The 24,420-nt window shown below is 44.9% G+C and overlaps 1 protein-coding gene across 15 annotated transcripts in view; it reads left to right on the forward strand.

Annotated features, from left to right (window-relative positions):
• Nucleotides 1-19,503, forward strand: part of auts2a (activator of transcription and developmental regulator AUTS2 a) — a 392,003-nt gene extending 372,500 nt beyond the window's left edge. For 6 of the 15 annotated variants that reach the window (XM_079508630.1, XM_079508637.1, XM_079508633.1 and 3 more), the window contains 13 exons: nt 2,591-3,182; nt 4,729-5,024; nt 6,053-6,291; nt 7,627-7,671; nt 9,033-9,128; nt 9,345-9,416; nt 11,091-11,120; nt 11,726-11,797; nt 13,478-13,619; nt 14,433-14,522; nt 15,083-15,166; nt 16,092-16,344; nt 16,674-19,503. In XM_079508630.1, the coding sequence (XP_079364756.1) occupies nt 2,591-3,182; nt 4,729-5,024; nt 6,053-6,291; nt 7,627-7,671; nt 9,033-9,128; nt 9,345-9,416; nt 11,091-11,120; nt 11,726-11,797; nt 13,478-13,619; nt 14,433-14,522; nt 15,083-15,166; nt 16,092-16,344; nt 16,674-18,087 (3,425 nt within the window). In that variant the 3' untranslated portion in view covers nt 18,088-19,503. The remainder of the gene's footprint in view (nt 1-2,590; nt 3,183-4,728; nt 5,025-6,052; nt 6,292-7,626; nt 7,672-9,032; nt 9,129-9,344; nt 9,417-11,090; nt 11,121-11,725; nt 11,798-13,477; nt 13,620-14,432; nt 14,523-15,082; nt 15,167-16,091; nt 16,345-16,673) is intronic. The other 9 variants (XM_079508639.1, XM_079508640.1, XM_079508638.1 and 6 more) reach the window with 9 other exon arrangements.
• Nucleotides 19,504-24,420: the final 4,917 nt, after the last annotated feature.

Here is a 24,420-nt window from a genome sequence, read left to right on the forward strand (position 1 = left end):
CTCTGTCGAGTGGTAAAGCCAAGGCATCTGTAAGTGGAGAAGATTGACGTGGCGGTACAGATTTAAGAGTTGCGTGGTCTTCTGTGCATTGTTCATCGACGGGTGTGAAGGGAACGAGACAGGCCATGTGTACCAGCTGCCAAGGAGGAGATTACAGATTCCGTGTACGGTTTAGTTAGCCTTGAAGATTGAAGCCTCTCCGCTTGCATAGTGAATGCACATTTCCTCCTGTGTGGTTGCGCTGAGACAATTAACAGACTTAAGAACGCACGCACGCACGCACGCACGCACGCACGCACGCACGCACGCACGCACGCACGCACGCACGCACGCACGCACGCACGCACGCACGCACGCACGCACGCACGCACACACACTGCACACACACACACACACACACACACACACACACACACACACACACACACACACACACACACACACACACACACACACACACACACACACACACACACACACACACACACTTCAATTGGGCAAAGCGTGCCTTTTGTCTCTTGTCAGGCTGGCAGATGTCCCAGGCAGAGCAGGAGTCAATAGCTGTTATTGTAGATATCGATTGTGATCTTGCACTAGGCATTACCTTCCATGACCCTTAAGTGCAAAGTCACATGTGCCAGAGGCCGCTAATACCCTTTTTAGCATTCTAATGTTAATGGATGGGGTTTCCATACAGCTCAGCTGTTTCCTACCCCCAGTGGAGTTAGCAGTGGCTCCACCTCCATCCCAAGAAGTGGGGCCCAGGGTAGAGCAAGGGCCCCTGTGAAAGACCTCAAGCCTGCCAGGATATACAAGCTCTAGTCTGCAGTGCTGGCTACTGCTTTAGCCTGGGGGAATCAGGGCCCAATCTAGAGCTCTTTGCCAGTAAAGGATTTATCCCACTGCACATGGGGGCTGGAGGAGCTCCCACTCCCGTCCCCATCCCCAGAGGCCCAGAGTGAGTTAATTACAGTTTATGTATGCACTGTCATCCCCCATGAGCCTCTCTGCCTCTGCAGCTCTGAGCAGCCAACCTGACTGCTGATGTCGGAGCACTCTGTTCTGTAAGAGGTCCCTGCTGACTGTAGAGAAATACTCTGGATGGAGCTTATTAGCTTATTATTCTACAAGCGTTACAAATTGTGCAGTTGCTATTCTTATACACTCTGTCATTGACTCATTGGATAGTACATGCGTGTTTTGTGTTTGACCTGCTATGCAGAAATTATGAGAAAAGTCCCAGAGTGCAATGTGTCAGTACTTGGCATCTACAGCAAGCTTGAGTATTTCTCCTTTGCAGGCTAGGTTAGCATGTGTAATAGAATGAATACAGTTCCTACTGTAATGGCAGATACTTTAAAAAAAAATTGAAATTTCACTTTCAAGCCGGTTTGCATTTTGTGGAAAAATGCTTAGCGTCTTTTCTAAACACTTACAATAAACTTATTTCTGACTTGAAACTTTGGTATTGTGTACAGCGTGCCATCTAGGGGCTGAGCCGTCTAGACTGGCACTGGCACTGTGTCAGTTTGTGTGTCTGTCTGTGTGTCCGTGGCTCATCTCACAAACCATCGAACCGATAACGATAAGCAGCACATTTCTTGTGCATGCTGCCATTAGGCCAAGGAGGCAAATCCTTGAAGAGTTTTCACTCCATATTTGGGAAGGACTGGAAGGATGTCATCAATATGATGTCATCAACATGACTTCAGTTATCCACAGGGAAAGCCACACCATTTTCAGACCCCATCCTGTTATATAAAGATATACCTACTCTAGTTTTGATATACGCAAAATTGTTAGTCTGCAACATGAGCATATCGACGCTGTGGGGCAAAGATCTTGTAGCCTATCCATATGTTTTTATTTTTTTTATTTTTTTTGTAAATTAATGATGAATGAAAGATACTCATGGGATGAGCTGTAACAATATATGTAGAATAGATATTTGCATGGGCACAGACGCTACCCTGACCAAGATGTGTCTGTATGTATTTGTGGTAGTCAGGCTGTCGCTCAGCACAGAGCAATGGTGCACAAACACATGCACCAAGCAAGACAGCAAACATTGTAATTAGTTGTGTCTCTTTCTCTCACTCGCACGCACGCACACACGCACGCACGCACGCACGCACACACGCGCACACCAGCATCCTTGTCAGAGTTGCAACAATGCTCATCTGCAGTCTTCATTTTCACAGAGGAACAAGCTCATTACACAAAACACACACACACACACACACACACACACACACACACACACACACACACACACACACACACACACACACACACACACACAGAGCTGAACATCTGTGCCTGACGTCTGCAGTATTGATGTGAACACATGTTGACGTTTCCTGAGAGCCTCAGTGCGGATGTTTCAATTTTCAATAGCATTAATTTCATTTGGCATGTATATCACAATCACTTGACTCGTTAGTGGAAATCAGCAAGTCTGTGTTTCACTGTTTTTTATTCCTATTCTTCAAATTAACTACCAAAATGAGCAGTCTTGAGAACAGTTATTGGTGACAGATGTTCATAACGACTGATTCTCTTTTCTCTTTTCTTCTCTTTTTTTCTCCAGATTTCGGCATTGATGTGCTCTCCACCAATGGCACCCAGGAGCCTCATGGCCCGAGCCTCCTCAAGGTTTCAGGCCTAGAGCGCAGTCAAGAAAGGAGCCAGGAGAGCTGCAGAGACCCCCAGCCCCCTGCAGCCAGCACCCCCAAGCAACAGCCCCCGCCCCCCCAGGTCCATCCAGCTGTCCAATCCTTACCGCTGCCCCCACCTCAGACATCGGCCCCCTTAACGCTGCCCTCTGCCCCTCGTCGGAACCAGACCAACGGCCATATCCAGATCCAGGCTCAGTCCTCGGCCCACTTGCCCCTGCGTTCAGAGGCTCCCCCTAGGCCTCAGACACCTGCAGCCCTGCCTCTCGCCCAGGGTCAAGAGCCCTCATCAGCCCCCCCTCCCCGGCCCCAGCACCAACCCGAACCGCTGTCCCACCCCCGGCCTCCGCCGACGCCCAACTTGCACCCACACCCACCATCCCCTGCCTTACCGGCCCACAACCCTCACCAACAACATCCCAGCCAGGCAGGGCCTCATCGGCCCCCCTCACGCTGCCACCCCCGGCCTCTGTCTGCCTATAACGGCCTCAATCTCAACGGGCACAGGTAAGAAGAACCCATGCTCTTTGTGATCTCACAAATGTACTTGTAGACAAGTTTGGGATCCGAAAATATTACAACATTTTGCTGTATGTGGGTGCGCTTTTAGGCAAAAAAGAAAATCATATTATTTTGTTTTTTGCTGTAGTGCAGTACAGAGCCAGACAAAACTCCATATTCACATGCACTTGAAAATACTACAGCATCTCTTGAGCTCAAAGCATGCATGATGCCTTATCAGTATGTAAATTGCTAGCTGGGAAATGTGAAAGTCCCCGAGCCAAACAGTAGCACTGATTGTTAGAAGGAGGTGGGCCACTCACACTGAGCGTTAAGTGCCTGTGATTCATTAACCACCCACATTGTCAGGTTGAGTATAGCCTCCATCTCCAAACAGTCAAAGACAACGTCAATATCATTGATTAATCCAAACCTGTTTCGCCTCACTTTTCCCCCCCTAATCATTTGTACTTATGGACCATGTCCCTGGATTCTATTTCTCGTTTAATCCACATTCATGTAAAAAATCTGTAGGTGGGCTGCACCATGTGTACATACAGTACAACCTTTCATGAAAAAAGTCTCAGCAATGGGAGAGATTTAGGGCTCTTTCTGTTGTGTCCTTTGGGGGTAGGATGTTTGATCTGTTGTGTCCTATCTGTAGTCAAGCACTGAGGCTTGGCTGAGCTCTATCTCTCCATTAATTCCGGGTTTCAGGATTGCTCGTGCTGGGCTTACAGACTCCCAACAGCAGCTCTGTGCCTCCAAGGCTCTTGGGAGCTGGCACTCCTCGCTTTTCTCAGTGCCAGGCCCCTGTGTGTGCCAGCACGCCAGCAGGGCTGGGCACCCACTGTGAATAATCACGGGTTGGGCCCACGACAGAGAAGGAGCACTGCAAATGAGCTTTTGGGCTTAGCATAAGGATTGCGGGAGACGCAGAGCTCTCTCTGACTAGCCCCAGGGAACGAACACACACACACACACACACACACACACACACACACACACACACACACACACACACACACACACACACACACACACACACTACAAAAGACTGTTTGCTTGCACACATACACCCACTCCCATTTCCATTTCCCATGCACATGTGTGATACCTGGCTCGGGACGGGAGGAAGTGTTTAAGCGAGAGTTGTGTTCAAAGACAGATGCTCTTTCTGTTATGTTTGCCAGCGGTGGTTATTTGCATCTGAGGGTGTTACGAATGTGGTGTTTTTTTGTTGTTGTTGTTTTTTCTGTGTGCATCTTGTATGCCCTGGATTCTCTAAGCTATAGAGTGTGTGAGTGTGTGTGTGTGTGTGTGTGTGTGTGTGTGTGTGTGTGTGTGTGCGCGTGTGCGTGTGCGTGTGCGTGCGCGTGCGCGTGCGCACATGCAAATGGAGGACACTTGAGGTGTGAAAACACTGTATTGGGGATTGGATGCTAGAACAGATGGTGAACAAGGCAACGTGGAGGAGAAAGTGTTAATCTCAACTGATCACGCCTGGCTTAACCTGTCTCATTTCTTCTTTCTCTTTCTTCCACATTCACAGTAGCAGTCGGAGCAGCACCCCGGGCAGCAAGCCCCACGGGCCTCCCGTCCCCTCCCCACACCTCCCCCACCACCAGCCTCCTCCGGCAGCCGCCTCCGCCTTCCCCCTGCCGCTGGCAGCTAACCAGAACAGTCCCCACGGATTCCCCTCTGCCCTGCAGTCCTCGCCACACCCACATCATCATCATCATCACCCCAATATGTTTGCGCCTCCAGCGGCTCTACCCCCACCGCCACCACTGACGTCTAACACCCTGCCCGGCCCCGGACACCCCGCTGCTGGGAGCGCCTACTCAGGTAAAAAAAACAAAACAATGTGAGGGCAAACATCTTTCACTGCCCCCCTGTGGTGCAGCAGGGTAATGAAGCATGCACAACACGTCTTTGTTACATGTGAGAAATAAATATGAGGACATGTTTCGTTAGAAGAAAAGGATGGCTAGCCAAACATTTACCCTAACCTCTGCCACCACCACCACCACCTATCATTTGTTGGAATTAATGCCAAAAGTTGAATGAAAATGTATTCACTCCCATTCACATTCGGGGACAAAATCAATTCTACTTGGACCCCAGGAAGAGTAGCTGCTACTGTGGTGGCAGCTAATGGGGATCCATCTGAATAAAGAATAAAGGGCCCTTAAAAGGCTTTGGCTGACCAGGCCAGCCATATACACAAAACCATACAATGAAAGCTATTACACACACCGCGCAGAGCGTTGTGTATTGGATCTGGATCACTGCGGAATAGAAATGATGTGGTGGCTCTAGAGATAACATTTAAAATTTCAGGGCAATTTCTTTCATTTAGAAGAAAAGCGAGCAATAACTTGAATTTCTTTATTTCTCTGGGCCAAGCAAAGGTTTTATGAAAATCACAGATGTTTACATAAGAAAGAGCTTTAGTGCTTAATGACTCTAACAGAATACAAGTAGGGTTTAGCATCTTAAGTTTTACCTACAGTTAAGAATTATTTTCATTTCATCTGATTTGAATAAAAAAAATAATATTTGTAACCACACAATATTCTTTATAGCCGGTTATTTCCAATCCATGCCTAACCTGCCTAACCCTCTCCTGTCCTAACCTGTCTAACCCTCTCCTGTCCTAACCTGTCTAACCCTCTCCTGTCCTAACCTGCCTAACCCTCTCCTGTCCTAACCTGTCTAACCCTCTCCTGTCCTAACCTGCCTAACCCTCTCCTGTCCTAACCTGCCTAACCCTCTCCTGTCCTAACCTGTCTAACTCTCTCCTGTCCTAACCTGTCTAATCCTCTCCTGTCCTAACCTGCCTAACTCTCTCCTGTCCTAACCTGTCTAACCAGAACAAGAACTTCTGCGTCAGGAGCTCAACACTCGTTTCCTGGCCTCCCAGAGTGCAGACCGCGGAGCATCGCTGGGTCCGCCTCCCTACCTGCGCACCGAGTTCCACCAGCACCAGCACCAACACCAGCATCAGCACCAACACACGCACCAGCACACCCACCAGCACACCTTCACGCCCTTCCCCCACGCCATCATGCCCACGCCAGCACCGCCCATGGTGCGTACCCCTGCCAGAAATGTGAGGATAAGTAGAACACAACTGTGGAAGGTGGAGGAGGAGGATGATGATGATGATGATGATGATGATAACCAGATTTTTGTTCTAAGTACCGGGTTTTCTATGTGCATGAGAGTGGGTGGGATGCGATTCAAAGTGTTTCTTTCCCCCTTTGTGGTCGTAATTTACATGGTACAGTATGTGTGTGTGTGTGTGTGTGTGTAAGCACGGCCCACATAGTACAGTATGTGTGTGTGTAAGCACGGCCCACTTTTTTGCTTTAGGGAATCGTCGGTTTCCGCGGCAGACTCCCAATGATGACCATGTGTGTCCGTCTGTACTACAATGATGCCATTCTTCTCTCAGAAATCCTTTCTAGTGTTTTTGTTTAGCTTTTTTGTTTCTGGCCCACTCTTGTCCCCCCCCCCCCCCCCCCACACACACACACGCACCCGACACAGTTATTTTCTAAACTGGCAATAACTTGCCCCAAGCAAGTCGTTTCATTTCGAGCCAGCTTTCAGAACATAATACACTTAATTCATTCTGGATTTAATGACATCATTTAGTCCTGTTTGGGGCTTTCTCATTATAGGCAAATGCTCTGGGCTAGCGTCCCGCTGTTTGTCAGTGCAGACCACAGGCAATGGGTGGCTGGACCTGACACACACACACACACACGCACACACACACACACACACACACACACACACACACACACACACACACACACACACACACACACACACACACACACACACACACACACACACACACACACACACACACACACACACACACACACACACACACACACACATTCATGTCTGTACTCTAACTGCCTGGCTGGAGAATTTTCTGCTGGGCTCTGATGATTCCTCAAAGGCAGCACCGCGCGGCCTCTGACAGCTAATGAGGCCATAAAAAGCCTCTTTATGGCTGCAGTGTTTAGACTTGACTGGGGAAATGTTCTCCTGGAGCCCACACTGCACCACTAAAACCAGCCCAAATGAGACACAGAGACACAGGGCTGCTTTACAGCGTCTCCACAAGCTCCTGGAATGAGAGGGCAAAATCAAAGGCAATCCTTGCACGGGATTGGCTTTGGGAATTGGTTGAATATCATGTTTGTCTCTCAACTGAGGGCATCTAGGCTGTAATGCGTAACTATGTTCTCAGACCAGAATTATACTTTTGAGATACATTTTCCGTTCCCTAATATGACATTGAAAGTGCCCAGAAAAAGGCTGTTCAAGACTTGAGCCTGTCCAGAATAATGTATTACATTAACAAGGGCAATGTCACACCTCTAAAATGTCCATTGTACTTAGTCCCTCTGTCTCATTTCTCCAACAGTTTGAAAAATTCCCAACAAAAGTTGACCCCTTCTACAGACACAGTGTGAGTTAACCTACCACGTATTCTGTGCTTGCAGAGCAGTCTGTGCTTTGCCATTATGCCATAACGCCAGCCCATGTTGGTGTTGTAGCTGTTTATTGCTTGTTTATGTGATAGATTCCATGCATCCATCTCTCATCCGCTTCTATTAGTAGATACTGTAAACACCCTATCTGTTGTATTTCACCCATTCAAAATGTTTTGATTAATGAAAACAATGCTGGATTACTGAATCCTTTAGCATAACTTTTAGCATGTATTGCAGGTGCATATAACGGAAGATGATGTGCATAATGATTAATATGGTGTGCAGAGAGAGAGTAGCTGTATTTCAGCAGTGAATTGTATTATGGCTGTTTTTTACCCTTCTTTCTTATTTGTCTGCTAACCGGAGTGGCTTGCTCATTCTTGATTATTCACTAAACACAGTTTAGTTCAAATGCTGCACCCCCTCTAATGCCCCTTGTCTGCTGAAGTTGTCAGTGATCCTGCAGAGTTGTATGAGCGTGCACATGAGTTGTATGAGCGTGCACAGAGTTGTATGAGCGTGCACAGAGTTGTATGAGCGTGCACATGCTGTTATTGTGTTGCTTCAACAACGACGTTCAGCTATTGTCAGACTATTGTCAGACATTGTACAGAATGACAGTGATGAACCATGTTATATATTTGGTTGACCCCGTATCTGCTATTATGAGCTTGTAGATATTTGCACTGAATGTTTACCCCAGAATAGGGGCTCATGTGGTTAAGAGATTCAGTATCAGAACTGTGCATGTTGGTAGTTGCAGCTGTAGGTTTAACGAAAAACAATGGTAGGTTTTAACCTCATTGTTACAAATACATGTCTGTATTTCAGTTGAAGGCACAACATTCCCATTACCCCAAACTTACTTTTAGAAACTGTTCCCATGGCATTCCAGGTGACATGTTTTTCATTTAAATATCTATCATGCATAGTCTATGTATGGAATGATGTACCTGTGGAGCCCAGGTGAAAGTATAGATGATGTACAGAACAGTATTTCTTGCTTGATCTATTCTGTAGTACGTCTCTGTGATTTAACTTAGCAGCCAATTCTGAATTGGAACCATCAGGGTCGATTAGAGCAATTATATTAGCTCAGTTAATGGCCCCTAGCGGTGCCAAGAGCTATACATCAATGTCTAAATTGCTATAATGTTGTAATCAAACCATATTATGCAAGCCTTGTGTAATCATTTATTACAGCATTCACACTTTCATGTAAAATGTGCGTTTCTTCTGATTGAAGTCCATACAGATTGAATGGGTGTGTCTTACACACTGTACAATCCAGTGAAACAACAACTATATACTGAGTTCCATCTGTCCTTTTCCTCAGCTCTTCCACTCCTATCCGCCAGCCATGTCTGGTCTTCCTCCTGTCATCCCCCCCACGGGGCCCTTTGGTTCACTGCAGGGCGCCTTTCAGCCCAAGGTAACACAACACTACACAACATAACACCATACACACCCTCAAACAATATGTCAATAGCACACTGATCACTGATGTCACAGCTGACATTTTGCTCTTGCGTTATTTAATCAAGCTGCTCCTTCTGGTCAGAGATTCAACTTTATGAAAACATAACGGCTTATTTTGTGAACCACATTTGCCCAGGTGACAAATTTGAACATGTGCCTTGCATTCTAGACATCTAACCCATTGGATGTCTCAACAAGACCCGGAGCAGTCGCACATACACTATTACAGAAGGATCCCAGGGTAAGGACACATGCACAGTCCCACACACACTCTTACAGAAGAACCCTGTAAGGACAGTCACTGACACAATCGTACATAAAGCCTCAGTTATACTTAGTTGCATGTTGGTGTTGCGTGCAGTAAATAGCAGATCTACAAGCTCACCACGTGCTGTGAATGTGGTGCGTGGTGAGCTTGTAGAACTGCTTTTTACTGAGCACGGCCCCGGCACGCTACTAAGTATAACTGAGGCTTAAGGACACATGCACAGTCACTGACACAATCGTACAGAAGAACCCCATAAGTAACCCCTTCTGGAACACGCTGTTACAGAAGGGCACACAACTGTCACACACTCAAACAATAACACGTAATGTGTGTGTGTGTGTGTGTGTGTGTGTGTGTGTGTGTGTGTGTGTGTGTGTGTGTGTGTGTGTGTGTGTGTGTGTGTGTGTGTGTGTGTGTGTGTGTGTGTGTGTGTGTGTGTGTGTGTGTGTGTCTTTACTGTATGCTATGTATGTATGCTATGTATGCTACTGTATGTTATTACTGTATGCTAGGCCTAGTCAGGGAATATTATCAGAATAATGTCAAATCTGGGAATACATTTCTTACCAAGATGTTGCTCTGGAGAGGGAAGTCTGGAGCACTCTGGTGGAGCTGTCGCCCCCGCGACCCGACTACGGATTAGCGGTTGGATGGATGGATGGATGGATGGAGGGATGGATGGATGGATGGATGGATGGATGGATGGATGGAACAAGAATTTTCTTCACCAATGTGTTTGTAAAGGTGTCAGTCTACTAACATATCCCACATTGGTTTCTATTCAACCACCCTAGGGGAATCTTTGACAGCGGTTGAAAGTTGGGGTAAATTTCATTATGCTTTAAGTAGTAAAACACACCTTGGGCTAATAACGGCCATAGCCGTCATCACAAATGTGAGGAGGTCAGCACATTTTGGCACATTTGGGTGGCCATGGCCAAACTATGGGGTCTATGGCCAAACTAGGGGGTTTTCATGATTCTGAACCCATTTGTACTTTTGTATCTTGTTCTACTGTCTGAATATGTGATATGAATATGTGTATTTTTGTCTGTTTTTAGTGCACTGAAACAAATTTCAATCAACCCTGTTGACATGGCAATAAAGTCTTGAATCTTGGGCTAAATTCGGCCATAGCCACTTGCCCAAATGTTCCCAAATGTGCTGACCTCATCACATTTGTGATGACGGCTATGGCCGTTTTTATCCCAAGGAGTGTTTTCCGTGCAAAACTAATGCTTGGAATGGATTCAGAATCATGAAAAACCCCTAGTTTGACATACTACTTAAAGCATAATGAAATTTAGAAAAGTTTGCCTTGGTTAATGGTTGCTGATGTACCCCAACTTTCAGCAGCTGTCAAAACTTCCCTAGGGTGGTTTGAATATAAACCAATGTGGGATATGTTAGTAGACACCTTTACAAACACATTGGTGAAGAAAATTCTTGGTAAGACATTTATTCCCAGATTTTATCTTCACCGCTAGGGTACAGATAAAAACCTTTCGCAAATCTGCAATGTCCTGTCCTGTAATGGTCAGCTTTAATGGGTGGAATAATGCTAATTAGATAATGAAAATGCTAATTAGAAGCGCTTGTGTAACGGCAAAATAAATGCTTTTATTTTTCTCTCTTGCTCTCTTGTAGTTATCGGATCCATTTCGACCTATTCTCAGGGTGAGTGCTTCATTTGCAATATTTTTCAATTTTCCAGAGAACACACACACGCACACGCACGCACACATAATAACACAAATCATCATGATTGTATAAAATGCAGATTTTCGGTCACGGAGTTCCCCCCTAGTGTACTGTAGACCAGTTCCCTTGCTTACTTATCTACACTTACTTAAATGGAAATATTAATCAATTGTTTCTTTGTACTGTACGCAACTTCCTTTGCAATGCAAATCAAGTACATATAAGGTGCAATCTTGGGAGCTTAATAAAACATTAATTCGAGGTTGCACTAACAATAATAATCGTCCGTCGTACACAACCTGGAGCGAGACTACACTACAGCTATGGAGGGCAATCACTTCCGGGTCGGGCGGATGTGGCTCTTTTTCTTTGCTTATTTCGCCTAGTGGGCTGGGCAGGATTGTGTTAATTATAAAGTGCATTTTAAAACAACAAATGACTGTACTGTGAATTCAGTCCTATAAAGAATCTGTTAAATAATAAAGATGAAAAATTAAATATAATGCATTAAATAAGATGCCTAAAATAAACACAATGAACATTGTTGTGATAGAATGCATTTGTCTTCTGTATGTTTGCAGAAACCAGGGAAGTGGTGTGCCATGCATGTCCACATTGCTTGGCAGATCTATCACCACCAACAAAAAGTGAAGGTGAGAACTCATTGTGCTCCCTACGCACGCACGCGCACACGCACACGCACGCACGCACGCACACACGCACACACGCACACACACACCACTCACACTGCCCTTCTTCTAATCAAGTGTTCATATATAGTGTAATCCATCTTGACTCCTGGACAGTGTCCAGAAGCGGTTGCCACTGCTCAGTGCTGGCACCTGTCAGAGAGCAGGTTGAGTCGTAAAGAGTTTGTTCCTGGAGGCCTGCCATCTTGTGCTACAAGTGATTATCATAGTTATTACAAATATAAACATAGCCACGCATAACTTACTGTAAATTATTATGTGTAGTTGTTGAGAAAATAAATCATGTATCCGTTGATAACCACCTAAACTCTATATCATTTGTTGACCGGTCTATACTTGGTGGCGACACTTTGACGTCATACCCCGCGGAACCCGCATTTTAATCAAATATCCAACGCTGCCGACATTGTTTTATTACCTTTGGAGCATTCGCTGAAGTATTTGCAGCTTTCAACCACGAAAATCCGGTAAAAAATGGTCGTTCGTCTTGTTATGATCAGATGCACCAGCGGCCATGACAATGCGAAACGAAACCAAAGTGCAGAGCAAGTTGTAGTCCAAACAAACCCCCCGTCCACTTGCATTGGGCTCAATTTCCCAGAAGCCCTAGCAGCCCAGATGATGACTTGATTTCCGGTTTCGTCATCATAACGCGACGGCCTCGTCATCAGGTCCCGGATAAATGCGCTGTTTCTTTTTAATTATTTGAAAACAGAGAATTAAACGCATTAAACAAATAGCGGGAATAGCGTATTATGCAGCGGCGGAACACTGGATCAAACAATTAGCGGCACTAGAACTGTTAAAGGGCAGGGAGAAGATATTTAAAAGCGCTGTGTTATTTAAATTGTCTGCCAAGTCATATTGTGCGCTAGAGTTTTTGTGCTGTTATCTCCTTTGTTTAGGTCAGATTTACTTGATATGGCAGATGTGGACAAAATTGCGCTGGTAACAGGACTACACTTAAACATAAATAATTGTACAGTTACTATTCCACCATATTGAGGAACAGAGGTGTCAGAATGCACCATGGAGGACATTGCTACATAATCAGACTGTAACATATTTTATACTCGGGTGCGGAAATCCGATTCTATAAGGGGCCAGGGACTCTATACAGGGCCCAGGGACTCACATGCAAATGCGAGTCACCAGCTGGCAGTGTTACCAGATTTCGCAAGAGAAACAAACAACCAGGTATAAACAAGTCCATATTAGTGCGGTTAATACCGGTTATAATAAGCAGACTTGCCAACACTGCCAAATCATTTCCTGGGAACGAACCAAACCATTGTGGGTATTATACACAGGGGGTGAGAAAATAAATCCTTCAAAAAGCATTGTGTTTCTGTGGGAATGATTTCTAAATTATATTAAATAACTTAAAATAAGTTTTGTGTTTCTTAAATTCTTATTTATTCATGTATTATACAAAATAACCTCCCCCACCCTCCCCGGCTCCCACCCCGGGATTGCCGTGCCTGTTTATACTGGTAGTGAACTGTAAGGCTAAGTAAAGTGGGAGAGGTGTCACCTGAACACTCCATCCTTCACCAACCTCCTCTTACCCCATCTATGGTTTTACATGTGTTTCTGTGTCTCTGTCTGTCTGGCCACTTTCAGCAGCAGATGCAGGCCGACCCTCACAAACTGGACTTTGGCCTCAAGCCCGAGTTCCTCAGTCGACCCCCAGGCCCAGGCCTGTTTGGAGCCATCCATCACCCTCACGACTTAGCACGCCCCGCCACACTCTTCTCTGCAGCAGGTGTGTATGTGACGGAGCACCGGGCTGAGGCAATGATTGATATGTCACATCAACACCAGCCATCTACCCTCCTCACACAACACTAGATCAATTCCTCCTCTTCTCAGAGCTGTCTATTTTTAACATGGAGAGGTACAGGTCCAGGTGCAAATCTATGGCTCTAAATGGGTAGATCAATGTTCATTTCTTTGAACAGGGAAACAGCCTGCTGTTAGTGGGGGTGGGATCACTGTTGTTACGGAAACAAGCTGTTAGTGGGGGTGGGATCACTGTTGTTACGGAAACAAGCTGTTAGTGTTAGTGGGGGTGGGATCACTGTTGGTACAGAAACAAGCTTGAGAAAAACAAATCATGCAATCATTTCACATTGATGCGGGGGGAATATTGTTCAGTTGTTATTATTATTAAAGAATAGCATTCAGCTCATTTACAGCAATGTCATCATCATCATTATGGGTGACTCATACACAGTACACGCACTAAGTTGCAATATATTGCAACATTAATATACACTACACTACACCTATGTTTTACCACTTGCCTAACACTAGTATCTTAATAGTAAACACCAAAGGGCTTGATGTACTGCGGTATCATGCACAGAAAATAGCAGATCTACCATCTCACGACACATCACGATGCGGCACATTGTGGGCTTGTATGCTATTTTAGATGCACCTATAAAAAATCCAGCTTAAAACATCTAGTGTTCCAAATCATGGAAACAAATACCAAGAACTATGTATGTAATGTAATGTACTGTAGGTCTAATGTGCAAATCCTTATGCCTTCTGTCTGTCTGTCCTTCACCAGGGCCTACCCACCCATCAGCAGGTCCTTTTGGTCATCATCCACCCCATCATCCTGGGAATTTCCTTACCCCGGCAATGGCAGCTCACTTAGGTAAGAGCCCCACTCGGTAGAGGTCTTCACAGATCCAATTTGACCAACCCGAACCCAAAAAGGCCTGCAAAAAATGGACCCGCTGCTATTATTAGAATTCTAGCGCCGAACCGAAAAGCACCGAGAGGTGTCGGAACCGGAGCCGAACGGATATTATAATAAATATGAGGACCGGACCCATACAAAGCCAGAGGACCCGAAATGACCAAATGCCGACGTTATTATTCAGAGTTTTATATTATTATTATTAAGACTTCTTTCTTACCTAAACGTAGTCCGCTGTTGGTGCTGCTGCAGCGCCGCTGCATGGTCATTAACGTGTGAATGTATAATCCCAGAGTAGACCAGTCAATCATTGCGTTTGTAAATACAAAAATAAATCCATGTTTTGTGTAGTGTGTAAGCTTTCTTCTTAGCCATTGCTAATCCACCGTTAATTTATGTCGCAGCAGTTGTTAATCATTATCGGCCTAGCCCGTGCCCCAAATAAAACAAAATGGGCCAGGGCTGGACAGGCTTGCAGGGCTCTAATGCCAACATGTCTTTCCCCCCACTTCCAGAGCCCTTCGGTAGGCCTACAACATTTGGAGGACTAGGCGCCCTCAGTTCATCAGCCTTTGGCGGTCTAGGAAACCCAGCACTAAGTGAGTTTCTGCTTCATCTTCACCAAAAAATAACATCGGGTCACCGATACATAGCATCTATATAACCATGGGTTTCTCCATCATGCAATGTTTATTTTAGTGTTGCATTAATTGTCTGGGCACTGTTGTGCGTTCTAACAATGTGCGTTCAGACATGAAGATTATAATTGTTTTGAGCGGTGTGATCAAACGGGCCGACGCAAACAAAGTGATCTGTCGCATCCGTATCTTCGCTTCAAATAGACAAATCCAACTGCTACAACCACGTGCTACATGTTCAAAACACATAATCAATCATAGAAGGCTAAAAGCAGGGTTTAACAAATGTCAAGCACAAAAGGATATTGCTGACAGTGGTTTCACAACAATTTATTTAACACGAAAAGGCCTTCTGAAATAAAATAAATAGGCCTTAGTCCAGGGTCTGCGGTGCTCTCAAATCGATAGGATGGCTGTTCCATTGGCTGCTGAGCCTACTCGATGATCTAGAATCTCTGAGGGTGCAGGTGTATGTTTGTGGAGGCTTAATTAGTTTCTGTTGTTAGGGAGGGGCATGTCTGTTTATGCAGTTATGAGTGATTAGCAGGACCTTGTAGTCGATCCTGGCTGAAACAGGGAGCCAGCGCAGTGCATTAGGATCCTGGCTATTCTTTCATCATAAACGATATAGTATGGCAGGAATTATATTCAATAGATATTACATACCGTAATTACTGTTGCTCTTAAAAGAGACGTATTTTTTTTACCAGCGTGATCAAAGTGAAGCGATTCAATCGACTAGAAAGAAAATAATATATTTAGCTGTGAATGCATCTTCATGCATCAGGGAATTGTGTCAATGTAAATAAGCATACTTGAAGGTAATGTTTACATTGTGGTGATAAATGAATTTTAACTTGTGTCCCACCGTTGTTTCCGCGTGTTGAATCCCTAACAGCGCCCAACTCCGTTTTCGGCCATAAAGACGGCATCAACCCACAGCAGCACTTCAACAGCGGCAGCAACAACAGTCATCAGGAGCCATGGAACCGGCTCCATCGCACACCACCCTCCTTCCCCACGCCACCACCGTGGCTCAAGCCAGGAGACAGCGAAAGGAGCACCTCAGTTAGCTCACACGAGAGAGACCGAGACTCGGACAAGCGCGACTCATCAGTCAGTAAAGATGACAAGGAGAGGTGGGTATTGTATTGTAGGGCTCAACTTTGAAATCCTCTGGGCAACTGTTTGAAATAAAATATCTTGAATGGTTCTAGAGAGCTTGTGGCCGACTCTAAGCATTTCAGGTTGAGATCCGCTCAACTTTTCATAGAGGCTTCACAAATATAAAAGTAGAGGAGGCACACTCTCCAAAGCATTTTGGAATGAAATTCTTGGGTAAATGGTTGGACATAAGATATGTTACCCTCTCTGGCTTAGGACTGAGCCTGTGCCTCCTCGAGGCTGTCACCCGTTCTGCTGTTCTAAAAATGTGTGTGTGTGTGTGTGTGTGTGTGTGTGTTTCCAGGGACTCCGTAGAAAAGCGCCATTCAAGCCATCCATCCCCGGTTCCCGTCAACCCCATCAGCCTGCTCAGCCATAACCGCAACTCGGAGCATCACAGGAACCAACTGCCTCCCGCTGCCGGAGAGCCTCAGAGGGAAAAGGAAAACAAGGCCAAAGACAGAGACAGAGAGCACTCCGACTCCTGGAAGGACAATGGCACGGACGACCACAAAATGAAGGAGAATCACCATGGCGACAAGGACACGCCCGTCATCCATGACGGACGATCGTCGGAGGACAAAGTGTCTAACAGGGGAACAACGTCACCCTACGTCCGTCAGTCCAGCCTGGAGCGTCCCAACGGAGGTCTGAGTAGGGAGGTTCTGGAGAAGAAGGGAGAGCTGACCTACGATCACCAGAAGAAGACAAATGAGGTGAAGGTGAAGGAGGAGAGGAAGGAGGAGCAGGATGGACCTGCAGAGCGAGGCGGTGAGCACCCAACCCAGCTGCCTCCCACAGCCAACCACCACCCTCCCACAGCCAACCACCACCCTCCCACAGCCAACCACCACCCTCCCACACCCAACCACCGCCCTCCCACACCCAACCACCCTCCCACACCCAACCACCGCCCTCCCACACCCAACCACCCTCCCACACCCAACCACCACCCTCCCACACACAACCACCACCCTCCCTCCTCTATGGCCATTCCCATGGGCATGGCTGGCGTTCACCCCATGAACAGCATCAGTGGCCTGGAGAGAACTCGAATGGTGGCACCCTTCATGGGTATAAGCCCCATCCCCGGGGCCGAGAGGTTCCCCTACCCTGGGTTTCACTGGGACCCCATGAGGGACCCTTACAGGGGCCTGGACATCCACAGACGGGACCCTCTGGCCAGGGACCTGCTGTTGAGGAATGACCCCTTGCACCGGCTAGCAGCGCCACGCCTCTATGAGGCCGAGCGCTCCTATAGGGAGCGAGAGCCCCATGACTTTAACCGCGACCATTCTCTGCCCCTGGCACTCATGGAGCAGAGGAGAGAACAGGAACGTGCCCATCTGGAGGAACGAGAGCGACTGCACATGCTCAGAGAGGACTATGAGCATGGACGGCTCCACGCTGCCATGCACCACGCAGCAGCTCTGGATGGACACCTGCCCCACCCCGCCACTGGCCTCATGGCCCCTGGACTACCAAGCATGCACTACCCCAGGGTCAGCCCTTCGGCTGCAGCGGCTGTTGCAGCCGCCGCCGCCCATCAGAATGGCATTCTGAACAAAACCGCACCTACCGCCTCTCTGAGCGCCCCACCCCCTCTCATACCAACACTGGGTGCCAGGCCAGGGTCGCCCAGACGGACTACTCCCCTAGCCACTGACATCAGAGACAGACCCACCTCACATGCTCACAAAGACATTGAAGCACGGTGAGCTGAGCTGAGCTGGACCTTCACCACAGACAAGCGCAGCCCTGTGCCTCACTGACACTGAACTTACACCAAGCACTTAGCCTTGGGCAAAACCAGACTGTAACAGAGCTGTGAATAACTTATGTGGGCAGAAACTGCCCATGCAATGAATTGTTTTTGTATAAAACCACAAATGGACAATAATTGTGGAATAAAAAAAATAAAAATGTCAAGGATTTTTTTGTGTGTGTGTGTGTGTGTATTTTTTTTCTCTTGTATAGCGAAGAAGTCTGGAATAAGTTGAAGATCTGTAGATCTGTAGAAATGAAATTGGAATGTACAGGTACTTCAGCACTGACAGCAAAGTGTAGATAATGTACAGTCGATGTTCCACTCCGTATGGATAAAAATCAAGGTACAAATATGCAAAAGGGTGTTTTGAAAGCTTTACTTTTAACAAATGTAAATAGGAGTAAATTAGGAGGAGATTCAGAATGTGTTTTTTGCAATTTTTCTTTTTTCTTTTCTTTTTATGCAGCCAATTAACATTGTACCAGAGACCACCAACCCCCCACCCCCCAATTCAACTATGCAACAAATGTCTGGGCTCCCTTAATATAAGCCGGCCTTCTCACCACCACAGCTGACTGTACTGATAATTAACAAAGCTGTATTCTCTTCACAACTACATGGTACAATTTGACTGATATAAGCTTTAATTGGTCCACATTATTGTTCACAGAACAAAATCTTGATCCAGTCTGTGGAGAAAAAAGTAATGTCAAAAAAGTACCAGAGAAGCTTTTTTGACTAAACATATTTTGTGGTGACAATCCTTGAAATTGTTAATGTATTACATTTCAGTATCGGAAGATAGCAGAGCAGAAGAAAACACGTTTTCCATAATTTGCTCAGTCAGATACCAGCAGTCTTGTTCTGGAGAGAGTACAGCACATTGGACAACAAGACCGCACATTTGCCCTGTTGGAGGAGTGTAAAGTATGTGTTTTGGAAATAGGTTCTGTTGGTCAAACAGTGTATTCAAGTGCTATCATAAGTTGTACCTACAAAAAGAAAAGACAAAAAAGCTAAAGTCTAAACTATGGACAGTTTGTTTCTAATGAGCAGAGATCTATTTTAGTAGTCCACTGAAGGTTTAGTTGTGCGCTTCAAACTCTGTGAGATAATGTTGTGCAGTGTTTTTTAATCCCACATTAAAATTGTCCACTGGAGCCATAGTGGTTAGTCAATGCGTATTGCAAAGAAGATTGTTAAATGAAAAACTTTTTTTGCTGTTTACCTTGTATGGGAAAAAAATGAAGTCTTTCTAGGTCATGTACAAAATGAGGAAAAAAATGAAGCAACTGAATCTTCAGCATGCTCCTCATTTAAACTTGTGTTATGTAAATTGTGCCATGTTATTAAAAAAGTGTACTAATATTGTCTTTGGACTTTTATTGCACTAGACGGCTATTAATTTTGTTTGTTTTTAGTATTAAAACCATGGCCCGGTACGAAATCGCATACTATAGTAGCCTACAGTATGTCAAATTCTTCTTTATTCAGCTCATTCCCATCGGGATCGCCACAGTGGATCATCAGTTTGCATCTGGTTCTGTTTTGCTGCATCTTCCTCTGTAACTCCTGCCACCTGCATGTCCTCTCGCAACACCATAAACAACCTCTTTGGCCTTCCTCTTACCTGACACTTCCATCTTCAGCATCTCCCTCCGGCCTCCGCATGACCGCCTCTCTTGCTATATCCCCAAACTTTCTAACCTTGGCTGATCCTCTAATGTAGTAATTTCTGATCATGTTGCTTTTACAGTCTAATTCTACTCTTTGCTGACGAAAGCGACACTAAAAGATCATGCATGAGTTTGCACATGCTCAGTGTAAACAGGAACGGCGATGATGGAGTGTTCCAGCAGAGTTGCTAGATAGAAAGCTCATAACTTGTGATGTAAATAATGAGATCCAGAACAGTTGAGAATTAAACAGCAGTCACCCTTCCCTTTTCAAATGTTTTATATCATCCACAGCACTTGAATGAATAGTATCCATGTCCCTTTGTCATTTCACAAAAATAAAGGTTTAACACATGTACTACAATTAAAGCGAGCATCACAAGAACATGGAAAATCCACAAAAGAAAAATATACAAAAACATTAACATTTTGTAAATTGACTTCCTTTGTCTTTCAGTCATACGTTATACACAACATTTTTTCCACACAGTTATGAAATTGATATACTTTTAAAAATAAAAACAAAATCAACATTGTACTATTCTCTTTTTTTTTATATCCTTTTTATTATTTCAGTTCAGGGTCAGCAACACCTTTGCTGGAACACTCTATCATCGCAGTTCCTGTTTACACTGAGCATGGAGACCGTGCCATGCCTTCCGTGCATGTTCCTTCTTAATGTTCCTCCTTGGATGTAGTCCAAGGAAGCTTTGAGAAGGAAAAGCAGTGGTCACGTGATGTAGGATGTACAGGAGTATGTAGGACTAGTAGCATACTAGTTCCAGCAGTTACTGTGCCCACAGTAAGCTGAATTATAAAAAGTGTGAATGGAGTTTCTAGGTGAAAGTGACTTTTTGATGTGCCATAGAGCTGCCATTGAGCCCCATTATACATTTCTCAAATTTGAAAGCACTATATTTCTAAAACTATGAAACATTTCAAAGATTCCTTTTCAGGCAAACATGTCCACCGTAAGATGAACCTAAATAGGTTTGAATGGGGATTGTAGGTGTAAGTATGTAGGACTAGTAGCATGCCAAAGTTTGTGCTATTGCCATTGATAATGCATTGGGCGTTTAGGTTAAATAACTCAGAAACTACAAAACATTTCAAAGTAAAAAGTCCCAGCATGTGTGCCCACAGTAAGCTGAATTATAAAAAGTGTGAATGGAGTTTCTAGGTGAAAGTGACTTTTTGACGTGCCATAGAGCTGCCATTGAGCCCCATTATACATTTCTCAAATTTGAAAGCACTATATTTCTAAAACTATGAAACATTTCAAAGATTCATTTTCAGGCAAACATGTCCACCGTAAGATGAACCTAAATAGGTTTGAATGGGGTTTCTAGGTGTAGGTATGTAGGACTAGTAGCATGCCAAAGTTTGTGCTATTGCCATTGAGAATGCATTGGGCGTTTAAGTTAAATAACTCAGAAACTACAAAACATTTCAAAGTAAAACGTTCCAGCATGTGTGCCCACAGTAAGCTGAATTATAAAAAGTGTGAATGGAGTTTCTAGGTGAAAGTGACTTTTTGACGTGCCATAGAGCTGCCATTGAGCCCCATTATACATTTCTCAAATTTGAAAGCACTATATTTCTAAAACTATGAAAAAATTCAAAGATTCCTTTTCAGGCAAACATGTCCACCGTAAGATGAACCTAAATAGGAATGGGGATTGTAGGTGTAAGTATGTAGGACTAGTAGCATGCCAAAGTTTGTGCTATTGCCATTGAGAATGCATTAGGCATTTACGTTAAATAACTAACTAATAAGTAAAAAGTTCCAGCATGTGTCTCCACAGTAAGCTGAATTATAAAAAATGTGAATGGAGTTTCTAGGAGAAAGTGATTTTTTGACTTCAATGTCCTTTTTCTTTACCAAATGCACCATCACTATCTTAGCCTGACTGAGTGAGATTTCCGTGCGCTTTTATCTTCTTCTTTCTTCAAAGTAACGTTTCAGAGTAAAGACCAGAGTGGGATTTGAACCCACAACATTGGGATCATGTGGACAGCCACTTAACACATTGAGCTACCAGGCTGTCTGTGTTCTGTCATGGTTTCTCCTCTGTATTACTGTATGTGATTAAAATCCATGATAACACTTAAAAGCACTAAAAGACACCTTTGATGCACAGCAAACACCATTAAAATGCTATGTACAAGGCCCCATTTGAAAAGTAACACCAAGAAGAACAACTTAAAACTTAAAATCACAGGGGGCTCAGTGGCACCCTTGTTAAGATGGACTATAGCCTTTCGCTTTTCCGCGATTTTCACCTTTTTTTCAAATCCTCCGAAACCGTGAAAAATGCCACCCTATAGCATGTGCTCCGAGACCATGGACTATAGCCTGTCGCTTTTCGGTGATTTTCACCTTTTTTTCAAATCCTCCGACCCTCCGACACCATGGACTATAGCCTTTCGCTTTTCCACGATTTTCACCTTTTTTTCAAATCCTCCGAAACCGTGAAAAATGCCACCCTGTAGCATGTGCTCCGAGACCATGGACTATAGCCTGTCGGTTTTCAGTGATTTTCACCTTTTTTTTATATCCTCCGAAACCGTGAAAAATGCCACCCTATAGCATGTGCTCCGAGACCATAGACTATAGCCTGTCGCTTTTCAGTGATCTTCACCTTTTTTTCAAATCTTCCGAAACCGTGAAAAATGGCACCCTATAGCATGTGCTCCGAGACCATGGACTATAGCCTGTCGCTTTTCAGTGATTTTCACCTTTTTTTCAAATACTCCGAAACCGTGAAAAATGCCACCCTATAGCATGTGCTCCGAGACCATGGACTATAGCCTGTCGCTTTTCAGTGATTTTCACCTTTTTTTTCAAATCCTCCAACCCTCTGACACCATGGACTATAGCCTTTCGCTTTTCCGCTATTTTCACCTTTTTTTCAAATCCTCCGAAACCGTGAAAAATGCCAACCTATAGCATGTGCTCCGAGACCATGGACTATAGCCTGTCGCTTTTCAGTGATTTTCACCTTTTTTTCAAATCCTCCGAAACCGTGAAAAATGCCACCCTGTAGCATGTGCTCCGAGACCATGGACTATAGCCTGTCGCTTTTCAGTGATTTTCACGTTCTTTTCAAATCCTCCGAAACCGTGAAAAATGCCACCCTGTAGCATGTGCTCCGAGACCATGGACTATAGCCTGTCGCTTTTCAGTGATCTTCACCTTTTTTTCAAATCCTCCGAAACCGTGAAAAATGCCACCCTATAGCATGTGCTCCGAGACCATGGACTATCGCTTGTCGCTTTTCAGTGATTTTCACCTTTTTTTCAAATCCTCCGAAACCGTGAAAAATGCCACCCTGTAGCATGTGCTCCGAGACCATAGACTATAGCCTGTCGCTTTTCAGTGATCTTCACCTTTTTTTCAAATCCTCCGAAACCGTGAAAAATGGCACCCTATAGCATGTGCTCCGAGACCATGGACTATAGCCTGTTGCTTTTCAGTGATTTTCACCTTTTTTTCAAATCTTCCGAAACCGTGAAAAATGCCACCCTGTAGCATGTGCTCCGAGACCATGGACTATAGCCTGTCGCTTTTCAGTGATTTTCACCCTTTTTTCAAATCCTCCGAAACCGTGAAAAATGCCACCCTGTAGCATGTGCTCCGAGACCATGGACTAAAGCCTTTCGCTTTTCCACGATTTTCACCTTTTTTTCAAATCCTCCGAAACCGTGAAAAATGCCACCCTATAGCATGTGCTCCGAGACCATGGACTATAGCCTCACGCTTTTCAGTGATTTTCACCTTTTTTTCAAATCCTCCGAAACCGTGAAAAATGCCACCCTGTAGCATGTGCTCCGAGACCATGGACTATAGCCTGTCGCTTTTCAGTGATCTTCACCTTTTTTTTAATATCCTCCGAAACCGTGAAAAATGCCACCCTATAGCATGTGCTCCGAGACCATGGACTATAGCCTGTCGCTTTTCGGTGATTTTCACCTTTTTTTCAAATCCTCCGACCCTCCGACACCATGGACTATAGCCTTTCGCTTTTCCACGATTTTCACCTTTTTTTCAAATCCTCCGAAACCGTGAAAAATGCCACCCTATAGCATGTGCTCCGAGACCATGGACTATAGCCTGTCGCTTTTCAGTGATTTTCACCTTTTTTTCAAATCCTCCGAAACCGTGAAAAATGCCACCCTATAGCATGTGCTCCGAGACCATGGACTATAGCCTGTTGCTTTTCGGTGATTTTCACCTTTTTTTCAAATCCTCCGACCCTCCGACACCATGGACTATAGCCTTTCGCTTTTCCACGATTTTCACCTTTTTTTCAAATCCTCCGAAACTATGAAAAATGCCACCCTATAGCATGTGCTCCGAGACCATGGACTATAGCCTGTCGCTTTTCAGTGATTTTCACCTTTTTTTCAAATCCTCCGAAACCGTGAAAAATGCCACCCTGTAGCATGTGCTCCGAGACCATGGACTATAGCCTGTCGCTTTTCAGTGATCTTCACCTTTTTTTCAAATCCTCCGAAACCGTGAAAAATGGCACCCTATAGCATGTGCTCCGAGACCATGGACTATAGCCTGTCGCTTTTCGGTGATTTTCACCTTTTTTTTAAAT

The sequence above is a fragment of the Electrona antarctica genome (genome assembly GCF_951216825.1).
Source record: "Electrona antarctica genome assembly, chromosome: 8".
Classification (NCBI taxonomy): Eukaryota; Metazoa; Chordata; class Actinopteri; order Myctophiformes; family Myctophidae; genus Electrona; species Electrona antarctica.